The following is a 12,649-nucleotide window of genomic DNA, read 5'->3' on the forward strand; positions in this document are numbered from 1 at the left end:
CCAAAGGTGGCCCACTGGTTAACGACTGCAGAGGCCACCTCCTTTAAAAAGGATTGCTGCCTTTACCCATTTACATCTCTAGCTTTTGGTTTCAAAACATGAACCACAAGGCAGCGACGGATTTGGATTCAGAGTTTCCTTCTCCGAGAGGAGCTGCCAACTGAAGCTAATGAGCCCTATCTGCCTGAAGCAACTGGTTTTAAGGCACCTGGACTACCCCACACCATGAGAAGGCCGGTGTGAGAATAGACTGGTAGAAGCTGTTTGAGATGCTGAGCCATTGGAGCATTTCAGAGACATTAAGAGTTTATCCTCAATGTCACTCCACGGCGTAACAGTCCACAGGGATCACACAATCATGCATTGTGCTATTCAGTTAAGATTATATGAGGGTCGGTATGAAAGTAATATCTCTTATTTTATTTGTCACGAAATATAATTATAATTACAATGAAAACAAGAAAAAGAAATCAGAGATTGCAGACCCTCGCTAGGACTTGTTTTGTGTGGTGTATGCTGTGTGGCAAATAAATGGAAGGATGTATTAAATGAAAGGTCTAAATGGTCTAGTTTTAAGTGTGTAAAGGTCAAATGGTCTGAAGGTCTAAAAGGTGTAGAGGTTGAAGGGTCTAAAAGGGATAAAATGGTCTAAAGTGTTTTAAAAGGTCGAAGGAGTCTAAAGCTTGTAAATAAAGGCCTAAAGGGTCGGAATTGTCTGAAGGAGTCTACAGGGTATTAAAAGGTCTGAAAGGTGTGAAGGTCTAAGTAGTGAAAACGAGTCGAAGGGTCTTTGGGGTTCTATAGGGTCTAAGAGGATATAAAGGGTCTTAGTAGTCTAACGTTCTAAACGGTGTAATGGGGTCTCCAGGGTCGAAGGGGTTTATAAGGTTTAACGGGTTCTCAGGGGGTCTTAAAGGGTGTAACGGGGTCTAAAGGGTCGAAGGATCTTAGGGGTTTATAGGGTTTAACAGGTTATATAGGGTCTTAAGTGTCTTCGGGTTCTAAGTGGTCTCAAAGGGCCTTCGAGGTCTAATGAGTCTGAAGGGTCTTAAAGGGTGTAACGGGGTCGAAGGGTCTTAGGGGTTTATAGGGTCGACAAAGTCTTAAGTGTCTTTGAGTTCTAAGGAGTCTTAAAGGGCCTTAGAGGTCTCATGAGTCTGAGGAGTCTTAAAGGGTGTTATGGTCCTGAAGGGTTTTAGGGGTCTTAAGAGTTTAAGGGTGTTGGAGTTGTAAATAGTCCAAGGGATCTTAAAGGGTCTTTGGATTCTAAAGGGTCGAATGTAATTAATACACATACTCGAGTTCTGTGCGGACAAGGACACAAACAAACAAACGGACCCAAATGCAACCCCCCTCTCCTCCGGCGCGGGTAATTACAGGGATTATGAACATGTGTGGCCAACACCCATCGCTTCACACAACTCGTGTGTTGTGACGCAATGGTCCCGTTTCATGAATGCATCAACCCGACTTGTTTTCCGGTGTCACTGCGGTTTCAGGCTGACCATTTTTGAGGCTCGTCGTCGATATAGGTTTCCCCACCCTTGAAATGCTTTGTCCAATGTCTAACGGTGCTCCAAGCAACGGCAGAGTGACCGTACACATTCCTTAAATGCCTATATGGATATCCACTTCTTCCACAACAAGAAATTCAACAACTGTTCTCTACTTCGTCCGCACATGTAGCGGGGCAGCCATTTTGAAAGTGTGGTGCGATGTTGTCACGTGACCAGTCACAGTCCTGCTCAAGTTTAAATGGGCAGGAGATACAAACCCTTCATTGCGATGTTGTGTTGTAGCTTTCCTCCGACGCTCTGGTCACAAACTGAAAAACAAGAGACATTTCTTTCTTACTGACCCTCATACCATAAAAGTATCACAATCGGACGGTACGGTATGCTGTATGCAATCAAACTATTATACAGCACAATTATACGATACAAAATCAATTCAACGGAGCTGTACTGGAACAGAGTAACCCTTAACCTATTGTCACATCTCCCAAAGTGGAATTTTTTACCGAAAACAAGCGACCAATAATACATTGTACCATGAGCTCAAACACATGTACCAAGATACCATGGCCTCTCACTCCTTTACCCCAACATTTTCCTTTGACTTTCCAAGTAACAAGTTTGGACATTTCAAAACACACAATCATCACTCAACCCCCTGCCCCCCCCTCCTCTCCCCTGCACCCCCTAAACTAACGTGTGCACTACACCTCTGGTTACCCCCCTCCCATGATACCTATACAGTACTTACAAGTAATATAGTTTTTGTTCTTTTAATGTAACAGGATGTAGAGATGGTAGGTATGTCAAAATTATGTAAACAAAGTAGGGATGGACATGAGAAATTATCACGTGAAACCATCCCGACATGTTTTTTTGAATCATCTGGTTGTGCCTGAAAAAATGACACAAAACATCTCTCTTGATTTGGGTTCCCACTCACCATAAACACCAGCTGAAGTGTGTAAGTGTGTGTGTGTGTATGTATGTGTATGTGTGTGTGTGTGTTCCCTCTACTCACCACCCTCCCGACCGAAGATAACTCTCTACCTGCAGCACACTCACACCTGCCCATCACCTCCCCCAACTCCCCACCGCTAAGCGCACGGCCGTCGCTCTTCGTGTCTCGCGCCACTTACCTCCTCTCCCATTACAACCGCACACTGATACCAACCTCATCGTTCTACCCGTCTCGTCTGGCCGCACCCACAGCTTGCCGGGAATGGAGTGCACACTGCGCCTCGTGCTCACCCTCGTTGTCAGCTCACTGCTTGGGCTTGCGGCTCACTCACACCTTGCACACCGTGCACCAGGTCAGGAACCGCATCTCACACTACACCTGGGATTCTGTCTCTAGCTCTGGAACTGTCTGTCGTCCATCTGTGTGTTTTTGTTTGTATATCTGTCATGAATTCGTCTCTTAGTCTCCATAAATGTCTCGTTGTCTCGGTGTCAGTAATTATGTCCGTGTCTGTGTCTGTGTTTCTCTCTTACTTTGATAGACGTTTTAAGGAGGACATTTCCAAAACTGAACCTTAAATACTGCCTTGTACAAGTTGTACACTTCCCCATAGTGATCGTTGTCTTTGGTAACCTAAGGATTGCTTTTCTTTTTCTTTCTCTCTTACTTTAAAATGCTGACGTTAACTCTGTTGTTGTTGTCGTTGCTGTTGTTGTGAAACCACACACGCGCACGCACACACACACACACACACACACACACACACACACACACACACACACACACACACACACACACACACACACACACACACACACACACACACGGTTTTATTTTCATGAAGGTGTTCTTCATACCAATTATAATCATTTATTGAACACTAACAACTATCTCTAAAGCATTATGTTTATATTTAAAGATTGTTCTAAATCATACTAATTCCACAACACCCTAAACTTAACTTTATTTTCATATCAAACCTCAAAATCGATGTTCACCAACAATAAGAGCCTTGGTCATTTGTAAGCAACTGAATGATTTATCGACAACCCGGGTCATCAGGTGGGCTCCTTTGTTCATGGAGGTTTTGATGCTTTCAGCTTGGAATCGCTCCAAATGGTAAGTCCACAATATCATCAGTAGGTGCACAAGAGGAGGTCCATATCACTAGGTCCACATAAGGAGGTCCACATCAGGAGGTCCCCATCAGTAGGTCCACATCAGGAGGTCCCATCAGGAGGTCCACATCAGTAGGTCAACATAAGGAGGTCCCCAACAGTAGGTCCACATCAGGAGGTCCACATCAATAGGTCCCCATCAGGGGGTCCATATCAGTAGGTCCCCATCAGTAGGTCCACATCAGGAAGTCCACATCAGGAGGTCCACATCGGTAGGTCCACATCAGTAGGTCCCCATCAGTAGGTCCCCATCAGTAGGTCCACGACCTTCACCTACAGATGTGTTACCTTCCTTGCTATAACATTTCATACAATGTCATATATTCATAATCCTGATCATGCATTCCATTATATAATTATAATTTGCTCCCTCACATCACCAATGGATACAGATAGACACATTACACTTAAATTACTCAACACGTCCATTTGACTTTCCACTGAACAACAACCTGTCATTTGAATACATACAATGTCAGTTTAACGGTACAACAGAAAATGTTTTAAAATGTAGTTTTTTTTAATGCTTCATCAATATTAAACAAAAGAGTATAGTGGATTTAACACCAAAACACACACACACACACACACACACACACACACACACACACACACACACACACACACACACACACACACACACACACACACACACACACACACACAGCCATTGGCATTCCACTTCAATGTAAAGGCCCGGTCACACCTTGACGTTTTAGCCAGCGATGGCAACGTATTAAAATGTATGTAAAACGCTGGCTTACGTTGAACTTTTGATGTTTTTTTTTTAAAGATTCGGACGTATTCATAACGACTTGGTCTTATGTATAACGCATTAGTAACGGACACAGAACGTTTCATTGTGTTATAGATAACTTATACCAACGAATGCTGAACCTGTTGTCGGCCAACACAACCGATGCCCAACGATAGTCTAACTTAGGCATAGCGCGTTGCAAGCATCGCCGACGATGTCGTGACGTAGCCTATTAAAAGGCTGACGCACAACGATTCGAATCATAACTGCCGTAGAAATGGAAGTGTCAACATCGCGGTCACACCTTGGTGATCTTGCCAGCGTATGCCGACCTAAGAAAAATGTGTCTAAAACGTTGGGGCACGTCAAATACGGTACGAGTAAGTTTGGTATACGTGAGTAGAACGCTAAATACGCTATCATACGTCGTAGTAAGTAGAGTACGTCAAGAAATTTTAAACATGTTCAAAATTTTATGACGTACTCGGCGTATGACACACGTTCCGCATGCGATGGGGATAAGTTTTACACACGATATGCGGACGCTTACACACGTCCACAAAGGCTACTTATAAGTCAAAACACGTCGCGGTAATGTCTTTTTTACGCGAAACTTATTTCTAACTTATGTTTGACGTGCTTTGAACCAATTCTTTACGTAGTCCCAACACACATTGACGTATGTAGACTTATTCCAATGACGTCTTCCAGTCGACAAAAAAAAATAAATGAACGTGTTTCTAACTTACAACTGCCATATAAAGACGTGTTCCCAGCAGTTTTGGGAATTGGTATATAAAAATGGTGTTCATAAAAGGGGAACCCAACAGTGTTTGAGTCCTTTTTGAGTCGATGTCCATGTCAGCAGTAACAGTATCAGTATCAGTATTAGTATTAGTAGTAGTTTGTTCATGTTGGCAGTAGTAGGTGAGTGTGAGGGGGAGGGTGTGGGTTATGATGGATCGTCCTTGCGTCCGCGTGTCTACGGGTAAGAGACATCTTTTCACCATTGTTCGAACTTCTTCGCGGCTAATTTTTTATGGGGCTTTTTCAACAATGAGCTATAGCTTGTTTTTACGATTTAGATCTATTCATAACGGGTTGGACAAATGCACAATGAACTAATAATGTGCAAAGAGCGCTTTGATTACTTATAGATACGACATACCAACGAATAATTATCGTGAAGCCGGCGTTCACAAACTATGCCCAACGATAGCCTAACTTATCCATATCGTGCGGCAGTTTATCTTTGCCGGTGACGTGGGGTTTGCTATTCATAGGCTGCCACTCAACGATTTAAATGGCTGCATCTCCACTATTGAAAGTAGACGCTTGCGCTCAACAATTGGATTTTTTTTACACTCAACGACTTTTAAACGGTACCACTCAGCTATTTTCATTGTTTACAATGAACGATTTAAATTGCTGTCACTCGCCTTTGTTTTTTGACGCTGGGGTTTGGAAATTTGAAGCGTTTCTTCTGAACGTGTTAAAACGCTCAAACTCGACTATTTTAAATAGACGCTGCCGATGGACAATTGGAATCATAGCCAAGCTAGACATCGAAGTGTGAACATCCTCGTCATGCCGAAGAAAAGTTTGAAGAATGCTGCAAATAAGTGTCCTGGCCGTGGCCGTGGACGCTGACGCAAGGACGATCCATTATACCGACGCCTTTCAGCCTATGAGTAACTTAAAAGTAACGTCTGTCGACGTGTGGCAACGATCGCGTAACGTGCCAACAACACGTTAATCACAGGTTAGAAATAAGTTTCGGGTACGCTAAACATTACCTCGGCGTGTCTCAACTTATGATTAACTTACAAGTAGCATGTGTTGACGTCTGTCAACGATCGCAGACCATGCATACAACTTGTGGCCAGCGTAGCGGAACGTGTGAGTCATACGCCGGCATACGTCGTGAAATTTCAAGCATGAAAAAATTTGAGGACAACCGAAAAGTACAACGTTTAAAGCCAGCGTACAACGACGTATGGCAGTGTTTTTCAGCGTGCTCTCAATGTTATCAAAACTTATCCATAACGTATTCAACGTGTGCCAGCATTTTAGAAAAAAAATTCAAAAATCGGCATACGTTGGCTAAAACGTCAAGGTGTGACCGGGCCTTTAAGGCCCTGTCACACCTTGACGATTTAGCCAGCGTATATCGAAGTATGAAAAATTTGGCTAAAACGCTGGCACATGTCGAATACGTTATGGGTAAGTTTGTATACGTTAAGAGCACGCTGAAGCATGCTGGCATACATCGTAGTACGCATACTTTGTATACGTTAAGATATACGTTAAGTTTGTATACGTTAAGAGCACGCTGGCATACATCGTAGCATACGTCGTAGTACGCTGGCATACGTCATAGTATGCTGGCATACGTCGTAGTACGCTGGCATACGTCGACAAATTTTCAGCATGTTTAAAATATGTCGACATACTCGGCGTATGACACACGGTCCGCATACGCTGGCCATAAGTTGTAGGCAAGTTACGCGATCGTTGACACACGTCGACACACGTTACTAGTAAGTTACTCATAAGTCGAAACACGTCGAGGTAATGGTTAGCGTCAGTGTTCCAGACTCCCTGGTTTTATTTTTTGGTGTTTTTTTTTTCGGTATGACTGTGATGTTGACACTTCAATTTCTCGTGCAGTTATGATTTGAATCGTTGAGCGGCAGCCTATTAATTATATTATATTATAACCGCACTAGAAATCGAAGTGTCAACATCACCGTCATACCGAAGAAAAAAAAAAACAGGGAGTCTGGTTATGTGCCTACAACTTATGGCCAGCGTATGCGGAACGTGTGCGATACGCCGAGTACGTCGAGAAATTTTCAACATGCTGAAAATTTGTCGACGTACGACGTATGCCAGCGTACTACGACATATGCCAGCGTGTTCTTAACATATACAAAACTTACCCATTAGGTATTTGACGTGTGCCAGCTTGGTTCGCAAATTTTTCATACGTCGGCATACGCTGGCTAAAACGTCAAGGTGTGACAGCGGCTTCACACTTCGATGTCGAGTGCGGTTATGATTTGAATCGTTGAGCCGCAGCCTATGAAGAGCCTACACCATGTGATCGTCGGTGATACGCTGCCGCACGCTCTGCATAAGTTAGACTATCATTGGGTATAGATTGTAAACACCGACAACACGCTCAGCATTCGTTGGTATAAGTTATCTATATGTGATTGAAACGTTCTGTGCACGTTACTAATACGTTATGCATACGTCCAACTCGTTATGAATACGTACAAAACTGGGAAAAAAACATCAATAGTTCAGCATATGCCAGCGTTTTGCATAAATTTTGATACCTTGCCATACGCTGGCTAAAACGTCAAGGTGTGACAGGGCCTTAAGGGAGAAATGAGGGTCAGAAATGATCAAACGCTGCATGATGGAAACAAAATACAGTGTATTTACGAAATGTAAAAGTTTGTTTTCTCATTGTAAATATAGTCGTAATAAAGTGACACCGCATCCATGGTGCTGTTAGAGCCATACAACCCATGGGATGCAATATGGGACTTTCAAAATGTCTCCAGAACACCCAACAGTGCCTTTCGCATATTCGCTGTGTGTTTGCTTTCATTGACTCACTTCTGCAAATCGGGGCATTTTCAAACTGCCGTTTCATCCATCCATCCATCCATCCCTTGGGACCATACTCTGTGCAGAGTGTTGGTGCTGCCTAAGTAGTCTCCTTGGCTATTGGGTACAATCCTGGATGTGTCACCACTCCGACGCAGGATACCAGCAAGCTGGTACTCATTTTGCCGACCTCAGAAGGACGACAGGCAGAGTCAACCCAACCTGGTATTAATTCAACAGTAAAGTGGGATTTGAACTCAGGATCTCTAGGATCCCAAGCCCATCACCCTCACCATTAAGCAAACACCAGGCATACAACAGCTGTTGATAGGGCGAAACCACATCGTCTTTTCAACACAATTTGCAGCATTCAAACAAGAGTCAAACCGAGTGTGATTCCAAAAATATTTCACCATAATTGGTGTGTTCCTTGATGCAAACTGGACTCAAAAAAGATAAGGGAAATATGAGAAATAGCCATGGATGAGAGGTGTCGCATTTCGAACAATTTTCTGTTGACACCAGCTGGCGGCTGCAATAGGTAAGGAGAGTTCAACTGTCTGATTACTGTTGGCCTAATCACAACTTGAGGGTGTGAACCTGTCTCTTTGTTAAACAAGACACGGATGGCAGTACTCGGACGAAAACTCCATCCTGGAAGCACCAACATCCTGAGCTATTCCGGTGGAATGATTGGAGTCTCATGGTGAAGCAGTGGTGAGGGTGTAGTGAGTGCAGGCAGTGGTGAGGGTGGATCGAGTGCAGTCAGTGGTGAGGGTGATTCAAGTGCCGGCAGTGGTGAGGGTGTAGCGAGTGCAGTCAGTGGTGAGGGTGATTCAAGTGCCGGCAGTGGTGATGGTGTAGCGAGTGCAGGCAGTGGTGAGAGTGTAGCGAGTACAGGCAGTGGTGAGGGGGTAGCGAGTGCAGGCAGTGTGGAAGGGGTGCAGGTCGTGGTGTTGATGTAACGAGTGCAAGCAGTGGTGAGGGTGCAGCCCTATGCTGCATCCTCTCTTTGTCAGCTATGTCCGTCCTCAGATGTGGTGACCAAAACAGCACACTATTCTAGATGGGACACAATATTTCAAGATGGGACCCCTAGAGGTGGTGGTGATTGGGAGTGTTTATGGTGGGGGGGGTCTCACTTTGCCCACAAAACTTAGCAACTTGTGAGTGGTGATAAACAGAGCAAAAGGAAAACTCGATCTCAAGGAAAAAAAAAAAGTCACATGATGATTAAAAAAAAAAAAGGTTTCCCTGATGTTTCACAAGATAAGACGATTCCAAAGTTAGGAGGTGAGGTTAGTAAAAAAAAAGCACGCTCAGTGGAATAATAACTACATTTAAATATACAAATGCAACACGAATCACGATTAAAAAAAAAGTGTACGTATAACACTTAATGTCAATACATATCGATATTGTTTATCAAATGCACACGACGATTCATTGTACGATGAAAAAACAACTCCTCGCTAGTAAATCAACAAACATATGGGCACCAGGGCAGAATGTTGTGTTTAAAAAAAAAACAAAAAAAAACATCAGAAGTGTGTTGGAGCAGCTGAAGATGAAAGCAATTTACCCCAAAGGCCCTGAAAATGGGGAAAATAACTCAACAGAGGCGAAAATCTTTGGAAATCACCCCAAAACTACATTTTTCATTGCACAACAAGTGACAGAAGCAGAAGAGTGTGCCAGCACATCTGCTGCTGCTTCTGCTACTGTTGCTTCAACTTCGGAACCCCTTGGAGGGTTGGAGAGGGAGGGGGAGAGGGGCACGGATAAACCAAGCAGCTACAACCCTCGTCTCACGACCCTCAGTCCCACTGGCAAGTTTGGTTGTGATTGGATAAGTAACGACCGAATGCATCAGCCTCAGACATACAGAGACCGACGGATACCAAATTGCATATTCCATTTTGATGACAGACTGACAAGGGTCCCACTGGACCACTACATTTCGTTTTGCATGGGATCTCCAGATGACTTACACCACCACTGACTAGACTGCATCATGGAACATGCTACTTGCAGAGATGCAAAGTTGTTTGTCCAATTCACCTGCATTGTTGAGTAGAAGTTAAAAATCAAGACGCGAGTGAGTCATAATGCAAATGCTTTTCTAACCACTGTGGCTTGCTGAGTCGTCGTCCTGACGATGAATAAGATGTTTGGTTGTTAATCATGTATGGTTTTGTTTTGAAATGCATTAAAAACCAACAAACACTTTCATGGAATATCTCAATTGTGAACACATGGTAATGGTCTATCATTCGCGACAAGTAGTTTGGTGTCGTGGGTTAAAGCGTGCGTCGTTGATCTAAGGACTATCGGTTCGAATCCGGTTGTTTTAAACAGACTCTGCGGCGTAATGGTTCAGTGTCTGCTCTGAACCAAGCAAGTCGGCAGTTTGAACCCCGACTGAGTCATACCACAAACTAAAAATGGTAGGTGCTGCTTCGTTGCTTGATGCTCAGCATTTACAATGATGGAGCACACACACACAAACAACCATATGTTGGCAATACTAGGTAGGCTTAGAGGTGCCTAATGGCACATCAGGACTAAGGGTAAATGTACTTTGAACAGCCTATAAGAAAGGAGCTTACGAGAAAGAGCTTCAGTAAACAGTTGAAGAATAGGTTGTTAAATTCATCGATTTGACACGCGGTGCTGTGTGGGTCTGAGACATGGACCTTGAGAAAGGAGAACATCAAAAAGGTTCATGGACCTTGATGTGCACCTCAATTGTGGAATCTTTTTAAATGTGGATGTGATGAAGAATGGAAAAGATTGGACAGACTGCCCACTCTGCATAATAGAAATGAAGAAGTTATGGAGTTGGTGTGAGAGAGGAGGTTGTTTCGTCGAAACGACGAGGAAGAGACAGAAAAACGGGCTTGGTCACATTTTTAGGAGAGATGGATTGCTGGAGGGGGTGATCAAAGATGGGATGGAAGGAATAAGCAGAGATAAGGAGAGAGAATGATGTTGCTAGATCGGTTGAAAGATGAAGGTGGAAACAAAAAGTTGAAAATCGGTCAATAATATAGGAGGTTGCAGAATTTGGTTTAATTGTTTGACGTTCGTGGGAAGAGGGTATATTGTTGCGGTTGAGGAAATTCACAAAACATCATACAGGTTCCCCGGATCTCAGTTATTTCGATAAGTATGCGTTTCCGGTTATAATCCCCACCGATGTGTAAAGGGTTGTGACGTCCACGGGACTTGAACAGTCCCGCCAACGTAGAATGAGCCGAAACGATGGAGGCGGTTTATTTTTATATAACCCAAAGACGGCGGTTTCAATCGCCCTACCGCAAATGGGACGAGGAAGGTGGCACGAGTCGCTTTTCACTGAGTTGATGATGTTTATTTGTTTTTATTATCACCAGAAATAACAAGACTCGGCAAGAAGAGGGATCCGGGGCGATTCGACGGGATGGTGTGGGATCGGGCGTGGGGAAAAACACAGACAATTCCAATGAATATACAGTTCTCAATCCCTCTAAGGCGCCAAGTACACACACACACACACACACACACACACACACACACACACACACACACACACACACACACACACACACACACACACACACACACACACACAACATAGCTATTTCTGGTGGTCAGGCTGGACCGTGGTGTGGACGCAACCGTCCCTGGATCGGCGTCGGACGAGCCGGCCTTGCTCTCGTCAGGGGGGGCAGGAGAAACCGTGGTGCTGTCGACCTCCTGGTCTTGGCCCAAGTCCACTCACAGCCGCCAGGGAACCAGTTCTGGCGCCAAGCCGCGAGCAGGAGAGGGAGGCAGGTCCGCCCGCCGCCCGATCCCGCACTCCGAGTCAGCAGAACCCCAGAGCCAACCGAGGCGAGGCACGAGGCTCGGCAAGGCTCCCAGACACGATCAAGAACACGATCGACTCAGCACAACAACCAGGACGCTCTCTCCCGCCACAGGGAACCACACCAAAAAAACACGATCTTTTTTGGTTGTAATCTTCTTCCTCTTCCTTTTCGACCCCGAACAGAACCTTTTTATCCTTCTGTACTCGTCACTTCAATCGAGCCGTTTATTGGCCCACCGCCATCGCCTTCCGCCAATCGTGATCACGGGGCGGAGCCATCCGCTGCACTGTCCTGTGACGTCACGGCCAGTCTTCAGAGAATACCAAAAGGGGTTTACGCAGACACACTTACCCTTTCCCGTGTCCCTGTCTAATTACGTGACATTTATCATTTCCCCCTTGAAGAAATGAACATTTACTAGACAACTTATCACCACTGAATTGCTACTTATCCTGAGATCCTGGTAAACGCGAACAGCATGGCGTACCTAATTAAACATCCTAATTACCCTTTGAATGCATACCCCCCCCTCAAACGTAACACTGCCCCCTCCTCTGGTACCGCAGCTCCTGCAAGGTATATCACAGGCGCTACCGTACCAGCCTTAACACTTACTGACACACCTAATTAACCTAACGAAATAAAGTAGGAGGGGCAATGGGCAGCGAGTCGCAGCTAACTTACCTATCCTGCTTAATGTACTACCCCCTTATGGCCTTATCCTCGCCTAAACAATCATTCATTTTTTATTTTATCACATGAGAGCA

At 44.5% G+C, this 12,649-nt stretch overlaps 1 protein-coding gene across 1 annotated transcript in view; it reads left to right on the forward strand.

The window, feature by feature from the left end:
* The first annotated feature begins 2,407 nt into the window (after positions 1–2,407).
* The window catches only part of LOC147014845 (chemokine-like protein TAFA-5), a 57,679-nt gene continuing 47,437 nt past the window's right edge, over positions 2,408–12,649 (forward strand). Inside the window, exon 1 of the mRNA XM_085853227.1 lies at positions 2,408–2,827. Within this exon, the coding sequence (XP_085709353.1) occupies positions 2,737–2,827 (91 nt within the window). The 5' untranslated portion in view covers positions 2,408–2,736. The remainder of the gene's footprint in view (positions 2,828–12,649) is intronic.

The sequence above is a fragment of the Eptatretus burgeri genome, chromosome 13 (genome assembly GCF_056783735.1).
Source record: "Eptatretus burgeri isolate ZD-2024b chromosome 13, Ebu_testis_v1, whole genome shotgun sequence".
NCBI classification, from domain to species: Eukaryota; Metazoa; Chordata; class Myxini; order Myxiniformes; family Myxinidae; genus Eptatretus; species Eptatretus burgeri.